Source organism: Musca domestica, unplaced genomic scaffold (genome assembly GCF_030504385.1).
Source record: "Musca domestica strain aabys unplaced genomic scaffold, Musca_domestica.polishedcontigs.V.1.1 44, whole genome shotgun sequence".
Lineage (NCBI taxonomy): Eukaryota > Metazoa > Arthropoda > Insecta > Diptera > Muscidae > Musca > Musca domestica.
The window spans coordinates 8,184,026-8,204,550 of NW_026712334.1; the positions used below are offsets into that span (position 1 = coordinate 8,184,026).

At 34.5% G+C, this 20,525-nt stretch overlaps 1 protein-coding gene across 7 annotated transcripts in view; it reads right to left on the minus strand.

Annotated features, from left to right (window-relative positions):
* Positions 1–5,401: 5,401 nt before the first annotated feature.
* LOC101891750 (high mobility group protein DSP1) overlaps positions 5,402–20,525 on the minus strand; it is a 55,697-nt gene continuing 40,573 nt past the window's right edge. For 6 of the 7 annotated variants that reach the window (XM_020036027.2, XM_059127311.1, XM_020036023.2 and 3 more), the window contains exons 3-6: positions 16,481–16,651; positions 7,274–7,437; positions 6,934–7,108; positions 5,402–6,860 (exon numbers count right to left, since the gene is read on the minus strand). In XM_020036027.2, coding sequence (XP_019891586.2) covers positions 6,651–6,860; positions 6,934–7,108; positions 7,274–7,437; positions 16,481–16,651 — 720 coding nt within the window. In that variant the 3' untranslated portion in view covers positions 5,402–6,650. The remainder of the gene's footprint in view (positions 6,861–6,933; positions 7,109–7,273; positions 7,438–16,480; positions 16,652–20,525) is intronic. The other variant, XM_059127312.1, reaches the window with a different exon arrangement.

The following is a 20,525-nucleotide window of genomic DNA, read 5'->3' on the forward strand; positions in this document are numbered from 1 at the left end:
TTTGTTTTGTTTTTAATTGTATTTATTATTCATGTATTGGATTATTGTTAATAATTAATCTAATTTTAGGCCTAAATATGCAAATTTACTTTATGTTTTTTTTTTTCCTTAAAATATAACCTAAAATATGTATTTTTTCATTTAAGTAAACTTAATTAAATTTATAATAATTTCACAAGTTATTTCATTTTCTTAATTGGGGTTTGTAGTTATTTTGTTCTTTTAGAAAAAAATATTAAATAATTTTTTGTTTGTTCCTTTAAAAATTTTAATTTGTGTTTTGTATTTATGTATGTTTGGGTATTGTAAACTAGTTTGTTTTATAATACTAAGCAAATCTTAATTAAATTATAAAAATTAAAGATATTAACGATCAACTATTTTTTTAGATTATTCAGAAAATTAATTCATGTATTTAATTTTAATGAAAAGATTTCATAGATTTCTTCCTTATAATGAATGGTTTTTATGAGATAAAGAAATGTAATCTTAATTCAAAATATAAATTACAAAAAAAAAAATTATATCCAAATTTTAAAATAAAATTAGAACTTAAATTAATAATTAAAAAAAGCACTACATATCAATCTCACTCTATAGAATTTGAAATTTTCAATTGTAAGGTAAAATATTGAAAGCTTTGTAATAATTCCATTTAAAACAGAGCATTTAATGTGCTCTTACCTTAAGGTATAATGACGTCACATTTTCATAGACATTTCCTCCTTCACAAAAAGGCAGCGTTTCCTTTTATTTTGAGCGCCTTAATACCAAATTTCATAGCGTCTTTTAAAGAGTTGCTTTAGTTTTTAAATGGAAGTTCAAAACCTCTGTGGTTTCTTAAAGAAACCCTGCAAAAAATGAGTATGTTGGGTTGTCACGGGATATACATAGAGTAGACGAACGAGGTGGCAGGAAGAATTCTAACTTGTTTTGAAATAGTTCATTTATCAAATAAACAGTGTTATTTCTTGTGGAAGTTTGTTTTTCTCTGGGGTATTACTGATTATTAACAATAAGTTTTTTAATATATTTTTTAGGTTATACTTTTTGTTTTGATAAATTATTTTTATACATTAGATTTAGTATATGTATGTATGTATATTGGTGTTACTAAAGATTTTTGTTGTTGCCGTTAATTCACTGATAGATTTTGTTTTAATATTGATTGTAATATTCCTTCAATATATTTTTGTTTTTACCAAATTTCTCTCACTTTATTTCAATAAAGAAAAATAATTGAAACAATTTTGCAGAAGTTATATATAAACGTGCGAGGTCTTATTTTTTATATAACAGAAAAACCATATGGTCAGTTTAACTCTGTGCTGTGTAAAACTTATCAGAAAGGGTCTTTTAATTGGTCCGGTATTGTAATAGAGTTTGCTTTTTATTTGAATATGAATTGAATTTAAAATTAAAAATTCCATAAGGAAAACTTTATGAGATAGATTAGTCCATTGGTTTTAAGTTCCGATTACCGGGTATGCAATTTGTGAGCAAGATATTAGAAGTTTGCAGATATAATTCATCTTCGAAAATGAGGAATATAAACCATATTGACCCTTGGAGGAGGACATCATTAAAGTTTAATAGAAACATAATGGGTAAAGTTTGAGTCGGAATTAGGTTTCCACATTTGTTTTGTATGAAATTTAAGATCGAGGTATACAAAAAGTCGCCCGGGAAGACTGATATCATTTGACCACAATTTGACAAAAAAAATGTAGTAGTTTTTTGAGCTATTGTGATTTAGCAAACTTAATTGTCTTACTGGCCGATCCTGTATAAGCCATGTTTAAGAAATTTTCTTGTTAATTTTCGGCCGTTACAAACAAATGCGAACTATAAACTTATATCAAAAAACCACAATGTGTGGGAATGATTAAATTGATTTCTTTTCAGAAATGAAAAATTAATAGGATTTTCCTGTTGAATTTCAATTTGCCACTTATACAGTCATATGGTCTGTGAAATAATCAAAAGTAATCAAAAGACCACAATGTGGTGGGGATGGTTAAATTGATTTTTTTTTTTCAGAAATGAAAATTGATAGGATACTAGGGTTGAATTTCAATTTGCCACTTGGACGCTTTTTACAAATGTTTTGTCTAAAGAATATTTTTTTTTCTAATTTACCACAATATTTTTTTTTTAATTTTTCTTATATATATGTATATAAATTTATTGATATTTATTTTTTATTATAATTTCTTATATTTGTATATATAGATATTTTTGTATATTGTTTTTTTTTTTTTTATTATTTTACTTGCATTTAATAGGAATACTTTTCGAGCCTGAAATTGTTTGCATTTTATGTGTGTGTGTTTTTTTTTTTTCTAAATCAAAAAGCATTATTTTAAAAGTTTATGCAAAAAAGAAAATTTATAAGTTACAAAATATATTTTTATTTTTTTAATAATATTATATGTGATATAAGCAATGACATATGTGGCGGCAATTTGTAAATAGCCTGTATATCATAGTTATGTATATCACTTATATCAGAAATAATTCAAAATATTTAACTGTTGGTTTTTAAGGTTGACAGACAGAAACATTTTTTTTTGAAAGAAAACTGAATTTTTGGAATAAAATATCCCTTCTAAGCCAATTTTCTTTTAAAAATTCTATTCTTTTTCACAAAAAATCGCTTTTTTACGTTTCTTTTCATTACAAAAACATTTTTGTTTTAAACAATTAAAAAATTTACTGGAAAACAGAAAGATGTTTGTAATTTTCTCACCAAAAATATATAAAATTTAAATTTTTTGCACAAATTTTTAGATTGTACGGCTATTTTTGCTTGTTTGCTATTTCATCATAAATATTTACAGTGAAATCATGTGGTATATTAAATGTATGTACAAAATGATATTGTGGCAACTTAAAAAAATAAAAAACCAAGACATCAATTGAATATGGAAAACAAACTATAGAATTTTGAGTTTAAATACAAGGAAGTTTTCTTTAAAGCAAAACTGAGTTTTTGGAAGGGAGATAATGGATAGAAAAAAAAGTAACGAGAACGGTAATTACCATTAACTTGGTTTTCTTTTTAAACTAAAATTCTAATACAAAGCAATATTCAAATTGATAATTCGATTTGTTTCAAGTTCTCCAAGGTGTGTTTTATAGGGTCAGCCAGAAGAAAATGAAATATATTTCCTAAATAACATTTTTTCCTTTACAAAGCTTTCATTTCACATTTTCATAGAACAAGAATTGAGGCCCAGGTCTGAACAAATATGAGAATATTTCGGTCAGGCATAAGTTATTGACTGGGGCTTTCAATGTAAAATAACAAGAAAGGTATTATAGATTTAATTTAATTTAGGTCACATGCTTTTTTTCCCACATTTATTTTATTCATTTTTGCCTTCTTCAATAAATTCAACCAAAAGTTTCACTTTTTTAACTCTTCCTTGTTCAGAGTAATAATTTCCACAACAAATGAATTGCCATATCATTTGTAATTTAATTCAGGAAGATAGCTTTAAATTTCCTCCTTTAAATGCCTATCAATTCCATTTGCCACTACAAATGTCAAGAAATAAAAACGTTCGAAACCCATGGCATACTTTTAGGGATACACAATGTAAAAAAGAACAAATATTCATTAAACTTTGAAATAATCTCTTCATAATTTGTTGGAAATTGTAATTAATCCTGGTGATTTTAGTAACCAGACAATTTTGAAAAATGGAATTTAGCTTGATGAAAATTTCAATGAAGACAACTTGATATCTGTTGTAAAATTTTTTCCCTACAACTTTTTTTTTAATTTTTTGATCTTTATGTGGACTGAGTGAAGCGTGGATATTCGATGTTGGCAGGGAATCACGTTAATCCCTAATCTATATTATAGAATTTATTTATTCTATTTGGAAATGGAACTTCATATATTCTTATATTTTTAGCATTTCACTTACAGCAATTCTGACCTATTCACTGTGAGAAAAAGAGGGATTGATAGGTGGTTTTCATTTTCATTAACTCTCTCACAAAATATTGTAGGTCCACCATAGTTAAAGCTTTGACCTGACGTCGGAAATATAAAGAAATAACAAATTACCGACAATAAAAAAACACAAAGTTCTTGAAGCCACAACTTATAACTCATTAACTAAACTGGCCCTTACCCTTTTTTCTGAAGTTTCCTGAAGATAGAAAAAAACAGCAACCCCGTTTTAAACATTCACCCAAGTTGATTGTTTTTTTTTTTTTTTTTTGTCAAACTAGAGCACTCCAGCATTTAAGTGTGATTAAATCTTTTGTGTCTCGTACCAGCGCTCCATACCGTGATACTGGAAGTGGACGGAAGGAAATGGTTCGAAAAGTTGAGTAGCGACTTGATCGAAACCCGCGTCGCAGTGACTCGTAAGCTGAACATATCACAATATTCCATTCGGCAAATATTGAAAAATTAACTCGAGGTAAAGCCATTGAAATTCCAAAAAGTTCAAGAACTTACACCGCAACAGAAAGACAATAGTCTCAAAAGAGCTAAAGAGTTGCTTCGCTTGGCCGAAAGTGGTGATGCGAATTTGGTTTTCTCCGATGAGAAAACATTCCTTGTCCTGCAGTTTGTAAACAAACAAAATGATCGTGTTTACTTGTCAAAGAGGTCAGCTGAAAATGTACACTTTCGGTTGGCCAACAGAACTCAAGCGCCGGCGGCCATGGTGATGGTGTGGACCGCCATAAGAGCCGATGGTCGCTCTCCGCTCATATTAATCGACCGTGGCATCAGAATAAATGCCGAATATTATCGCGAAAATATTCTGGAGTGTGTATTAATTAAAGCCATTTGACATTTCAACAGGACTCAGCATCATCGCACGCAGCACGCGCCACCCAAGAATAGTTACAAAATGAGGTTCCTCGCTTCATTTCCAGCGCACACTGGCCACCAAAATCTTCGGATACAAATCCGTTGAACACTATTGTGTCCGGAGTATTTTGGAAAGCAAGGTTGGCACTAAAAAATACCAAAGTGTCGATCACCTCAAGCAAGCGTTTCGCCGGGAATGGGCCAAAACACCACAGAGCAACATTCGGGCAGCGTGTGACAGTTTCATTGGCTGTTTGAAGGCCAAAATTCGTGCCAAAAGTGACCAATTCGAACAAACCTAAACTTATTTTAAAATTTGATACTATTTCCGACATTGCTTTCATTCAATCAAATTTAAATAAAAATGTAAAAATTATGGCGTTTGACTTTGTAGTTGTTGTAGTTGTTTTTTATCTCACCCTGTACTGCTATGTATGCATTTGAAATGTTCCTTCCACGAATTCAACAACAAAACCTCATAATCCTCCTAAATCTGCTACAGTAGGCGGCAAAGCTGTTTTAACTACACAATCTATACTGTCTGTGAAATAAAAACGCCAAATCTTTTTCGTTTAATCTTGTTTTCTATAAAAAGTTCACTTTACAATATTTATATATATATATATGTATGTAGTAGTATAGAGTTCAATTTAAAACAATATATATATTTATCATAATGTTAATATGTATGCCGTTGGGTCGGAGAGTATATGATGATTTTGTTGTAACCTAAAATTGTTTCTTTAGATTTTGTTTCTTTATATGTATATGTTTGTATATTTTAGGTTAGGTTTAAATTTTTTTTTAAAGATTTTTTGTTTTTCAGTTTTACCTTAAATGAAAACATGTATTATAACTCAGTTACTAATTTGTTTGTTTTGGAAATTTGCAAAAAAATACGAATAAAATTATAAAGTTTTAATAGTTTTTCTTTTTTTTTTTTTTTTGTTAAATAAAAATTACACAGTAATTTTTTTCATCATCATCATCATCTTCTGCTTCATTAACTTGAGTTTCACACAAAAATTAAAGCGTATAATTAGTGGTAATAAAAAAAATTAAGAAAAATTTCAACACATTTTCTACAAAATAAAAGAAGAAAAATTAATTGTTGTGTGTGTTTTCATTTTTCTTGTTTTGTATGGGAGAAAAAGTGTGTTGTGAATTATTTAAAAAATATATATATTTATATGATGGTCAAAATATAATGGTCTTTTTTCTAGTTACATATCAAAAAAAGAACACAGGGCAACAAAAATATCTTGCTTTATTTACACATACATACTTGAGGTACGTACATACATATATAAATCGAAGAGAGGGAGGGAGGGGGAGAAGAAAAATGGAATTCATTCTTGTTTTCATTTTTTTTTTTCCGAAAATGTATCAAACCTTTTGTTACCCTGTGTTGTTTTGTTGAAAATTATTGAAAAGTGAGAGATAAGTTGGTAGTTGGTCTTGTGATTGTGAAGCTTAAGCTTATTTTTTAAGGGAGAGAAGGAAGGAAGGCTGGTGGGAAACTAAAACAAGTTAAAATGTACAAAATAAACTGGTTTAAAATGTAGTTGGCTGGCTTGACGAGGGGGGTGGTAGGAGAAACGTGTTATGGAAGTGTTTCTTATGGGGGTGGTGGTGGTGGATTTTAGTAATAAGAATGGTGGAATTTTGTTTTTGTTTCTTTTCGCTTGCATTATTCTTTAATTGTCTGAATAATATTTGTTGTTGTTGTTGTTGTTGTTGGTTGATTGATTTGTTGTTGTTTGTTTGTTTTTATCTCATAAGCAACATTTGGGCATAATATTAATTATTAAATCTACTGATTTTCATCATCATCACCCTCTGCATCATCTTCATCGTGATCGTCATGATGTACCGCCTGCTGTTGTTGTTGCTGCTGCTGTTGCTGTGCCTGTTGGGCAGCAGCCACAGCCAGTAGAGCAGCCTTTTGCGCCGCCTGCTGTTGGGCTTGCATGGAGGGGGCAGACATGGCAATTTTCCCACTTGTTTTGTATTCCGTCATTTCCTGCAAAAACACAACAAAAAATAAATTGAGGCTTACTTTTCTGTGGTGTTGTTTTAAATCCTTTTTTACTTACTCTTTCATATCGTGCCTTATCCTTTTCAGCCATTAATTCATATTTTTGTTTAACTTCAGGTTCAACATCGGCCCATTTTCTGCCCAGCTCTTTGGCGATATCGCCAACACCATATTCGGGATTGAGGGCCTTAACCTCATTACGTTTCTCATTGCAAAACCAGAAGAAGGCAGATCTAAAACAAAGTCACAGAAGAAAGAAAATTAGAGATATTTGATTTCAACACTCAAGCACACACACACACAGATTTTAATAGATATTTTAAATATTTTATACATGTATATACATATAACAAATTGCATAGAAGAAAATGATCTAAGATTGTTTGCTACGAACTCACAATGATCGTTTCGGCGCATTGGGGTCCTTCATTTGTTTCTTCTTTTTGGAACGTCCCACAACCGTACCCTTGGGAGGCACATAATTTTGCATTTCCAATTCATAACGTGCCTTGTCTTTTTCAGCCATTTCGTGGAAGCGTTTCTTCTCCTTGTCAACCATTGTCTAGAAAGAAAAGAAAAAAAAGAGTACCAAATTTTATTTAGATTTAAGTAAAACTCTTCTTAATTTACATTCATTAGAAGTGCTAAAGGAGTCCTCTCTCCTTATTGGTTTATATATTTTGCTATGTTTTCTCAATTAGATTTGTTTTTAAAATACTCTTAATATTGTTAAATGTTAAAATGTTTGCTTGCCAAAGGCTTTAATACACCCTCCACAATATTTTCGCGATAATATTCGATATTTATTCTGATGCCACGGACGATTAATACGGCGGAGAACGACCATCGGCTGTTATGGCAGCCCACACCATAACCATAAGTGGGGGTAGAGTGAGGCGCTTGAGTTCTGGTGGCCACCCGAAGGTGCACATTTTCAGCTGACCTCCTTGCAAACTGCTGGACAACGAATGCTTTCCCATCGGAGAAAACCAAATTCGGCAGTTCACTACTTTTGGCCAAGCGAAGCAACTCTTTAGCTCTTTTGAGTCTATTTTCTTTCTGTTGCGCTGTAAGTTCTTGCACTTTTTGGAATTTCAATAGCTTTACCCCGAGCTCATTTTTCAATATTTGCGAATGGAATATTGCGATATGTTCAGCTCACGAGCCATTTTTCGGCTACTGCGATGCGGGTTTCGATCAAGTCGCTTCTCTACTTTTCGAACCATTTCTGCTGATGTTGCTGCTTTCTCCCGCCCACTTCCTTGACGTCGGGCTACGCTACCAGTATCAAGCTAACGAGCGATGGTACGAGACACAAAAGATTTATTCACATTTAAATGCTGGGGTGCTCTAACGATAGCCCCTTGTGGTTTTCCAAATAGGAGGGCTTATTGAAATATTCCGGTTTCCCCGATTCGACTTGTGATCAAAATTTTTGAGATGGTTTGAATTGTAGTTGAGTATCTTTCGATACACATTGTGAAAGTTTCTTTGTTGAAACCATCACAACCCCCCTTAGCCCCCCGTTGATACTATGAAACCGCATCTAGATTTTTCCACAGCCAATCCACCGGGTTTTGTAAAATTAATTTCATGTCCTTAATTTTTTTTCTTCTTCTAATGCAATTTAAATTTCTTTATCACCTTCAGGTCAAATCAAGCTGAACTCTTGTGTGCTCTGCTTGGCGGAAGAAGGAAAGAATACCAATTAATTTAACAACGAACCCCCAACACCCTATATTTTTTAATAAATTTTATGTTTTTGTTTTTTCTTCGTTTTCTCCTTGATTTGCCAGCTAGAGCATGGCTGATTGTCTACATACATACACACATACACACGCATTTTAGAGCATACACTCCTCTCTTTCTCATTTTGCTTTTCCTAATGACGGCGGCATACACCCAAAGTACATGACTGCTGGTGCTAGGGCTGCCGCTGCTGCTGTTGCTGTTGCCTGTCCTGCTATGTAGTATGTGCAATGAAAATATAAAATATTCCTTATATACATTTGTACGACATGGAAACATCGTACATTTTAATCTTCTAAAGGGAACTAGTGTTGCTGAGTAGAGCAGCCAGGCAGTCAGTCACAGTCGGTACCAGTACCAAAATGAAGGACAGGAGGATCAGAGATGAAAGTGAGTTCTGTATTTTTCTTTCTTGGACGTTAGCTTATGTTGTGGCCCATCATGTTGGTCTAAAATAGAAACTCAAGAAATCGCACTAATCCTGTAATGAATATTTTGGTCTGTTTGAGAATTGTTATGAAATCTAAAACAGTATCCTAAGCCTCTCTTTAAGTCCACGGCGTTGAATTAGCGCAGTACAGTGAGAAGGGATGTTCAACCCAGATGTAGTATTTTGTACGCACCGAAAGCCAACTCTTTATACCTTCGACTTTTTAACTGATAAGGTCAAAAAGAGCATTGGTTGTTTGCTTGGGTCCAATTTTTTTAGCCTTAAATAGTACTCAAAATGAAATTTAAAACAGTCCTCTAGGCATCTTTAAGTCCACATTGCATCGTCCACTACATGTTATATCCTCATGTGATTGCACTCTGATATTTTGGTTTGGCTTTGGCTTGAATTCTTGAACTTTTATTGTAGTGGATGTTGAAACCTTTAAAATAATATTCGAGTGTTAAAATTATTCCCGTGACAGCTCATTAAAACAAGCGTACAAAAGCATTTTGGTGAGAATTTTCCAGAAAAAAAGTTATTCGTGATGGTATTCAAGCAGGATAATGTGATTTCTTTATATTTAACTGGAAAATCACAAGTGGCTATCGTTAGAGTACTCCAGCATTTAAATGTGAATAAATCTTTTGTGTCTCGTACCATCGCTCGTTATCGTGATACTGGTAGCGTAGCCCGACACCAAGGGAGTGGACGGAAGAAAACAGCAACATCAGCAGAAATGGTTCGAAAAGTAAAGAAGCAACTTGATCGAAGGCCGCGTCGCAGTGACCGAAAAATGGCTCGTGAGCTGAAACATGTCGCAATATTAAAAAGTGAGCTGGGGGTAAAGTCATTGAAATTCCAAAAAGTTCAAGAACTTACACTGCAACAGGAAGAAAATAAACTCAAAAGAGCTGAAGACTTGCTTCGCTTGGCCGAAAGTGATGAACTGACGAATTTGGTTTTCGAGTTTTGCCTTGTTAAGGCGAAGATCATATGTTTTATGATTTATGTGTTTGTTTTCTCTTTCGAGACGAGCTTAATGATCTGAAATTTGCAGCGAAAAGGAAAGCCAGATAGACACTATCACACACTCACCACTATGCGACGCGTTTCGCCGTTGGTTAAGCGGCTCATCAGGCATATTTGGTGTGGATGATGGCTTACAAGGGCCTTTCTCTGGAAAGTAGTATATATTTCGAACTTATTGCAAATAAGCATATGCGAATTATACACTAGAAACTCTCCAGGTTCGACTCAAGCTCTATTGGCAGATCTTTTACACAGCAAAGTTTTGTTTTTGTAGTGATGGATTTTTTGTCCACAACAACTACATTGCTTCCAATGCATACACTTGTTTTAGTGCTGCTTTAGGAAGACGGGTTAATGGCTCTGAACGTAGAGACGGCAACTTCTAGTTGGCTGCACACCGAGGTCCGAGGTCTCCGATGAGAAAACATTGGTTGTCCTGCAGTTTGTAAACAAACAAAATTATCGTTTTTACTTGCCAAAGAGGTCACCTGAAAATGTGCACCTTCGGTTGGCCACCAGAACTCAAGCGCCATCCATGATGATGGTGTGGGCCGCCATAACAGTCGCTCTCGCGAAAATTTTCTGGAGGGTGTATTAAAGCCTTGGGCACGCAAACATTTTGACCGCAGACCTTGGACATTCCAATAGGACTCAGCATCTCGCACTCAGCACGCGCCACCCAAGAATGGTTACAAAATGAGGTTCCTCGCTTCATTTCCAGCGCACAATGGCCACCAAAATCTCCGGATACCAATCCGTTGGACTATTGTGTCTGGAGTATTTTTGAAAGCAAGGCTGGCACTAAAAAAATACCAAAGTGTCGATCACCTCAAGCAAGCGCTTCGGGCAGCATGTAATGGTTTCTTTGGTACTTTGAAGGGCATAATTCGTGCCAAAGGTGACCAATTCGAACAAATATAAATTTTTTCTAAAATTTGAAGCTGTTTCCGACAAAATTATAAAAAAAAGTTAAAAATTATGGCGTTTGGCTTTGTTGCAGTTTTTTAATCTCACCCTGTAGTTAGCAATTCTACACCTAGAAGTTTTCGGATGAAAAAAAACTTTCATATTAGATGCATGAAGATCATTCAAAACAACAAGGACATGAAAGACGAGAATTTATGGAGTATACTTTTTGGCGGAATATTGGAGTCTTCTCAAATACAACAAAAATTGGTCTCAAAACTTCATTCTACAGGCCTTCTCAATTAATTGCATATTGCCTTAGCGCTTAAAACCACTTAAGGCTAATATGTACATAATGTTAGGGACTTATGCCATGTTTACGTTAGAACTTTTTGTAGGGTTAACCCACTTTGAGAGGATTTATTTGAAGTAAAAGTAATGGGTATGACAATTTAAATCCAAATCCAGTGGGCTAACCCTCATATATATAAACGTACTATTAGGTACATCTACATTTTCTATATTTATGCTATGCATACTAATAAAAAATATATTTATATAATATATGTATGTTATATGTAAAATAAGTATTTTATAAATTATATCGTTTCGTTTAATTTAAAACATGTGGGACGCACCTTAAAGTCTGCCAGAAAGTGTTTATTTTAAAATGTTAAAAAAATAAAAAAAAAATAACTCAAACGCGATAAGGAATCTGGCCTTTAACATTGGTAACTATGTTGTTATGATAATCATAACTGGTGTAAATACACCTTTTGACAATATTTTGACTCTGTCTTGTCCCATTTTTATATTTCTATGGCTTTGTTTGCATAACAAATAGGTTACACAAGGTACAAAAAAGACCCATTAGTGTTGCCATAATCGCAAATTATTTTCCCACACATAATTGATGATTGAAGGTATGATCTCTCGAGAAAAATGCTTTCCGTCGTGAGGATATATCGTGAATGAATTAAATGGTCGACTATTTCCATATGCTTGATTTGGCAACTCTGTCTGCCGCCATTGGGTTAGTTGTGGGGGCCGACAACAAAATTCGAATATAAAACACCAGCGCCAGTGTTCAGTTCAAAATAAATTGCTTGCACAGTTTTTCAGACTGCAATAAAGCTTCCCCCCTTCCTTCTTCCACCACTCTTTCCTTTCAACACTGCCACCAGCAGCAGCAGCATCAGCATCATTGTCGTCATCGTCATCTACTAGAACAAGAACAACAACCGGTTTGTGCCATAACACCAACCAGTCGTCCATATGACACCAAAGCAATTTTTCTCTGTCGTTCCCCACTTCACACCGCCCCGCACCGCCCCAACATCACATCACCATTCTTTACCATCAATGTCATTTACCCTCAACCACACATCAGTTGAGGAGTTTTATATGCAAGGCAGCCAGCCAACCCATTCAGCAACCCCTATTACTTTTACCATCATTTCATAGAAAAGTTCCATGGCAATTTAATGCATGCCCCCTTCCTTATTGTTGTTGTTGTTGTTGCTGCTGCTATTCTCTCGTGCAGACACATGAAATAACATAATTTATTTAATCACGCCTGAACTATTCAGGGCTCCAAAGTAATGAGTAGGGAAAAATTGGATTTTGTGAACGGGGGGATGATGGATCAACTAAAGAGGACAAAAAATTAACTTAGAACCAAGCATATATGGTTGAATAATGGTTAAATGCTTATGATTCTGGAAACTATATATGACATTGAAGGTACTTGCGAAAATTACACTTCTATTGACATTGAATATACCTTACCGGAAATAAGGTCGTCTTTAAATGTAAGACTAATCATATCATAATTATCGCTCCAAAAATAAAAAAATTGTTTGCAGACTTCTTTCCCCTTTTGTAAAGCAACTCTACCCTTCTATCTCCCCCATTCACCGCATTAGAAGTGCGAAAATTTACACTTAATGTGGAAAAAGAAGCAGATAACAAAAATTTGCAAAAAAAAACAGCAAGATTCTCAATTCAGTGGGATTGCAAGAAACAAAGTTTCAAAAAAGTGGAAATGGAAGAGTGAAAGTTGTACAATTTGTTTTCCTTTGTACTTGGAAGAAATGTTTGTGTGGGTTGGTTTTCATTTCATATTTTTTTAGGTAACATTTTTATAAACAGTCATGGGGGTAGTTGAAAATGAACTTTTCTCCTTTTTCGTCACATTGTGACACAAAAACCTAATTCTTTGTTCTTCTACCAAGTGTTGGGCTTTGAAACTTGTTGCCAATTTATGAATATCAATATTGTTTAAATACAATACGCAGTTATTCAGTTATATACCTAAGCAGTTATATATCTATCCGTAGGGAATTCTATACACATTGAAACCATTTTTCTCCAGAGATCATTCCTCCAATCATGAATAATTGTGTAGAAATATTTTACGAATACCGGGTGAGATGAAAAAACTGCAACCAACTTCAGACTGCTGTCATTTCTAAGCCACTCGTCCCCGAGAGCTGTTAAAATTATTCCAATGACAGCTCATTATATTGTTTATAAGGCATTTTGGTGAGAATTTTTCAAAAAAAAAAAAGTTATTCGTGATGGAATTCAAGTGTGATAGTGTGATTTCTTTATATTTGGCTGGAAAAGCACAAGTGGCTATCGGTAGAGTACTCCAGCATTTAAATGTGAATAAATCATTTGTGTCTCGTAACATCGCTCGTTACCGTGATACCGGTAGCATAGCCCGACGTCAAGGAAGTGGACGGAAGAAAACAGCAACATCAGCAGAAATGGTTCGAAAAGTAAAGAAGCGACTTGATCGAAACCCGCAGTGGCCGAAAAATGGCTCATGAGCTGAACATATCGCAATATTCCATTCGGCAAATATTGACAAGATAAACTCAGGGTAAAGCCATTAAAATTCCAAAAAGTTCAAGAACTGACACCGCAACAGAGAGATAATAGACTCAAAAGAGTTAAAGAATGCTTCGCATGGCCGAAAGTGGTGAACTGCCGAATTTGGTTTTCTCCGATTAGAAAACATTCGTTGTCCAGCAGTTTGTAGACAGACAAAATGATCGTGTTTACTTGCCAAAGAGGCCAGATGAAAATGTGCACCATGATGATGGTGTGGGCCGCCATAACAGCCGATGGTCGCTCTTCGCTCGAATTAATCGACCGTGGAGGGTGTATTAACGCCTTCGGCACACAAACATTTTGGCCGCAGCACTTGGACATTCCAACAGGAGGACTCAGCACCATCGCCCTTAGCACGTGCCACCCAAGAATGGTTAAAAAATGAGGTTCCTCGCTTCATTTCCAGCGCACAATGGCCACCAAAATCTCCGGATACCAATCCGTTGAACTATTGTGTCTGGAGTATTTGGGAAAGCAAGTTTGGCACTAAAAAATACCCAACTGTCGATTAGCTCATGCAAGCGCTTCGCCGGGTATGCAGAACAACATTTGGGCAGCGTATGACGGTTTCATTGGCCGTTTAAAGGCCATAATTCGTGCCAAAGGTGACCAATTCGAACAAATCTAAACTTATTCTAAAATTTGATGTTATTTCTGACATTTTTTGTTTACATTCAAAAAAATTTAAAAAAAAATGTAAAAATTATGGCATTTAACTTTGTTGCAGTTTTTTTTTTCTAGCTCACCCTGTAGGACCGAACAACACCTTTTATACCGGAATTTTAAATTTTCGGAACTGTGCCCCATTTTCGAGCTATTGGAATCTCCAATTTATGTCATTCGGTTGGCTTCGCTTTAAAAATCCTTGATTTAAGTGCTTTAGGGTGGCTCCACAAATTTCAAGACTTAACCTTCACGGAATCTTCAACAAATCTTCAAAACCCTATAGAATGTCTGCTTATAACGTCTTCGAGAATTTAGTTGAGCCTTTAAAATCCGTAACTAACAGCAAGGAGCCTTAATGGAGCCTTAAAAAGTTGTTTGTAATATCCCCGATTTAAGTGCTTCAAGATGTCTTACAAAATTCTTTACAAAAGTCTCTATTTAAGTGCAAGAGATTTACGAAAAATTCGCAACGAAAAACACTAGAAAATAAAAAAGTCTACGATATTCAAAAATTATTTGAGGTATCCATTCGAATTCTGTTACGTTTTAACAACTCAAAAAAATCCACAAAATTTGTGCAAGAGCAAGAAAATTTAGCAGAGTAAGAAAACAAAGAAATAGACGATTTAGGTTTTAATATTTTTTTTTTTTTTAAATCCACGAAGCTCAAGACAGTTTTCTTCTTAAAAGAAGTTAAAAGCTTTGTTCTTACAAATAAACCTTGGAGATTTATTTATTTTTTAAAAAGATCTCAAAAATTCCACGAGACTCCAAAAAGAATATTCGTTTTTAAGAGCAAAACTCGAAACTTCAACGAGTCTTTCAAAATGAGCCACGAGGTTAAAGGGAAGGCTTATACATTCTAAAAGGACCTTCATGCAAAATTTGAAAATCATAGTTATAGACATTATCTAATGATCTGTCAGTCAAGTTACCCAATTCATATACTCCGGATTTCTTATCGAATTATTTTACCCATTTCCCTCCCTACCAAAGACATTGGTTTTTCTATCCTTTCACTACGTTATGAACGATATGACGCAAGACGTCGTCCCGTCTTGCACATAAAAAGCAATTTATAAAGTGCCAAATTACTGACAAGGGGGAATTCTTCAACGATGGCAAAAGACGGAGAACGGGGAGAGAAAAGAGATAAATGTAAAGTGAAGCAGACACTTCGAAACGTTAGTTTTGCTTGGCCGACTCGGTTGGTTGGCTGGCTAGCTGGTCGGTTGGTTGGATGCGATAGATATGTTTCTTGCTAAATGTACCAAGACATAACAACATACAAACCAAAAAAAATCTACACACAAACCCATTTACTATTATATATATACATATAAAGATACATACATTAATATGCTTAGCTACGTCCACAGCACAAAACAGCAAAATGCAACGAAGCGTTGTAAAAATATTAAGGTTTTTGGGAAATTCTCGTTCATGTGTGTAGAAAGTGTCTTAACTATATGTTGAAAATATATTGGAGTGGGTCATTGAAAAATCCGAAATTTAAATCAAATGTTTGGGGATTGAAATGAAATAAGTTTGGACGTATATTGAACACGCTTAGGTTAAGTACGGTAATTTAGTAATTTCCAAAAGTCATCTTCTTTTCCACAGTTCACCACAAGAATCATGAATTATTTTCAACATTTTGTTTAATAAAAAAGTATGATATATATTACAATATTACATACTCTATTTTTGTCCTCCGCCTGAAAGTATGCTTATAAATATGTCCATGTTTTGCTAATTTATAACCTCACCCACCCTCGGATAAAATTAGACTATTTTACAGTTCTCCGGTATTTTTTAAATTATTTGACCTTTTCGCATCTAGTGCACCCTTAAATCTAGAATCTTAAAATAAATCTATAAAAAAGGAATTGAGTTGAATTGAAAGAAATCATATTGGACTTACCTTCCATCGTTCAGCACACTTTCTGGAGAATTCAGCGAATATAACTGTTTCGTCGGGATGTTTTTTCTTGTGTTCTTCGCGGCATGTCTGTACAAAGTAGGCATAGGCTGTCATACGACCACGTGGCTTAGCATCCGGTTTGCCACCTCCGGGAGTACGTATCATATTATTCTGTGGATGACAACGATGAAGATCAATATAGGGTTGTTGTGGTTGTTGTTGTGATGGATCATTAGTAGTGTTGTTTGAAGAAGTAGAGGAAGCTGAATTTGGCATGTTCATAGTTGAGGTAATTATAGAGGTTAGGTTTGTGTTGAGGGTAATGGAGGAGGAGGAACTAGTAGTGATTGTGGGAGGTATGGTAGAAGAGCCTTGTTGTTGGGCTTGTTTTCCATGATCAGTTTGCTCGTGTTGTTGTTGTTGTGTTATTATGGTTGTAACATTTTGATCCTTGTGATCCCTATTATTAGTATTGTTGGTATTACTACTACTGCTAAAATCTACAACTCGGGAATCATTCTAAAAACATCCTCAGATATACAGCGTCGTGCATCATCATGAGTCATGAAGAAATTGGCGGTACGCCCAATCAAGAAAGGCATGCAACAACAAAAAGTTTTCATCATCAACATCATCGTATTATCATCAAAAGGTGAGAGTGTTCACAGAAGAGCACACGCAAGAGAACATTCATTGTTCACGTCGAGTAGTCAACAAGTGTTGCAGTTACCGTTTGAAGAGAAAAAGACGGCGAAATGTGAAAAATGTATAAAAAACAAAAAAAAATAATTATTTCAACTTTTAACTAAAAGAAAAACAACGAAATAAACATTTCTTTCACCCACAGACAAAGCTATGATGATGACGATGATGGCAATTATGATGAGGGTAGAGACCGATGGCAACACTGAAATGATGCAGTAATGTCAAATGTTGTAACAAGACAAGAGAGAAACAAATGAACAAAAAAAAATATATGCAGTACGTGAAAATACAAATGTCAGTTATACGAAACAATGACAGCAAATTAAGCTCCAATATTTTGTGAATGCATTCATTATTCGTCTCTTCACAGAGAGACACCACACATACACACAGTGTGTGTTGAGCAAAAACTTGATAAATTTATGTGCAGGATGTGTGGATCCTAGAAGACGGCTGTAGTGGGAAATGCAATGGATGGCAAAGGGTGGTCCTTGAATTTTACACACACACACACACACACAAACATACAACGAAACACATAACGTAACAACACAACTTCCACGCTGAAAAAATAAAACAGGGGGGCAAAGCGTAGTGGGGATAAAAATAATGATGACAGTCATCATGATTGATGATGATGAGGAGAATGATGACGATGGCTTTTTGTCTCTCTATGGTTTTGCTTCGTTGATTCTACCACAGTCGTGCATTATACATTGTCACATAGAAGAAACAGGCGGCAGGCAGGCAAGTCAGCAGCAGCAGCAGCTGCTGCATTACTGGCAGTAACTGACTGGAACAATTTCCAGCAAAAACGACAACAACAATGATATTATTGGAATTTGCTTGTTGGTAGAACGAACCACAGCTAACAAAAAATATCGATTGTTCGCTGCTGCAATTATTTGTTCTTTTTGGCAATAGCTTTACTTGCAGTCGCAATGTGAGTTGCCAAGGGCATATTTTATGTGTGTGTGTGAAAAGGAAAAAAAGAAAGAAAAACACCAACAAATGTAAACTCTTTAAAAAGATTTCACAAAAAGTTGGACCTAGTTTCAAAAGAATTTGATTGAATAGCAACAAACTAGTCCATTTCGAAAATGGAGCAATATTTTAAAAGGACGCGGAATCGGGTTGTTTTAATTTTCACCATATGCTTTTTTTAGCCTGAAGCGATATCCACGACTTCCAAGCGCAAAACATTTCTTCTGAATCAAATCTCCCATGGGACCAACCATGGATGCGACATAAGTATTTAACGGAGCGTGGATGAAGAACCATCCACCTGTAAAAATACTATTCAGAGTGAAATTTATGGCACACAGTAAAATGCTTTTTTCATATTTTTTATTTTACATTTTTACAACTTAATTAATTACTATCAAGCGTTTCTTTTTAGATTAAAAAATTTGCGAAGCGTCCAAAATTATGCAACAAAAATTCAACTGCTAATTGTAGAAAATGTAACATTACACATGACTTTGACATCATGTGTAATCTAGCCTTAACAAATCCATAGTAAATGTACAAATCAGAAGAATATAAACTTCTACGGCAAAAACCTCCCCATACAGGAAGACCTACTCTTTAGATTAAGTAGTCAAAAACTGGTACCTCTTAATTTGAGTATTTTAAAACCTTCAGCCATTGAGGAAAATGATTAACATTTTGCAACAAACTCTCATATTCGATATTTAGTAAAGGGTGATTTTATCTGGTTTAAACAACTCAAGCATGTTTCCCGTACTGTTTCCCTATCAAAAATCTTCAGTTTGGTTCATTATTTAACCATAAATCGTCAAATGTAGAGCTACTTTTTATATCCTCCACCATTGTATGGAGGGTATATTAAGTTTAGACCCCACAAAGTCAACATAGAATTCTATGTCGATTTGTCGATGTCCGTCCGTCTATCCGTGTGTGGAAATCACTCTAGCTTCAGAACAAAATGAAGCAGATTGATAAAATTTTACTCAAATGTATATTATGGCTGCAGGACTTTTGGTATTGAAAATGGGCCATGTAGGTCTGCGGTTTGGTATAGCCCCCATATTACGGTACCTCCCAATATTCGGTATTTGATAATTTAAGCGACATTATTCACCGGAATTGTTTCAAGTTCGGTATTTGATATTCGTAATGGATGCTACAGCCTATGACAGAAAATTGCCTGTGCAGGCCCAAGTCTTCGTAAAGCCCCCATATAACGGTACCTCCCGATATTCGGTACTTTGCTGATTTTAGCGACATTATTCGCCGGAATTGTTTCAAATTTGGTATTTGATATTCGTAATAGATGCTACAGCCTATGACAGAAAATTGCCTGTGCAGGCTCACGTCTTCGTAAAGCCCCCATATAACGGACGTCCCGATATTTGGTATTTTGATGATCTTAGCGACATTATTCACCGTTTTTTTTAAGTTTCGCATTTGAATATTGTAATGGCTTATGACAAAATTTACCTATGCAGGTCCATGTCGTCGTATAGACCCTAATATAACAGCCACATTCGGAATTTTTAAGATTTGAACAGAATTTTTAAGATTTGAACAGAATTTTTAACGGATTTTATTGCTTTGGAAATTGCCAATTTCGTTCCAAATGGTGGAGGGTATTCAAAATTCGTCCCGGCCGAACTTACAGCTTTTTTACTTGTTTATTTCACACCATTTATAATTGAGAACCCCTCTCTGTGCAATTAAAAAAAATCACACGAATTAATTAAAATATTTCCGTTGAACCCGGCTATTTGGCAGGCTGGCGGTGGTTAGCTTCTTAATCCGCTCTGGCATGAATCATACAAAGACTGACTAAATAAACCGGAATTTAAAATCAATATTAGAAAGTATTTCACACAAAGCAAATGCAAAAACAAACACAAAATGACACAAATGACGACAATAAAAGTCAAAAGAAATAAAATTGTGATGAAATACAACGAAATGAATCATAATACACAACACAGTGGGTTATTTTTGGATAAAAATTAAACTGTGTATTCTGCAAAATCTTCCCATTTTTCTTGTGAAAAAAATGTTCATGTTTTTTTTTTTCTTTTTCTGTAAAAAACTGCATTTCAATTTAATGTTCTCGATACGTTATTTTTGTCTCGCATTTAAATTTCGAATCTTTTAAACTTCCAGCCAATGTGCTCTTTTCGTTGCAGTCGTACTCTTTATAAAAAAGAATTATAATAGCCATAGAACAAAAAACGTTAACCAATTAAGCATCGTTAATTATAATAATCGCCTCTGTCTTCAGACAGCACACCAAATTCCAAATTTAGCGTTGCCATTAAGCCATTATAGTTTTGTATGCGCATCGCATGGCGCTAAACGT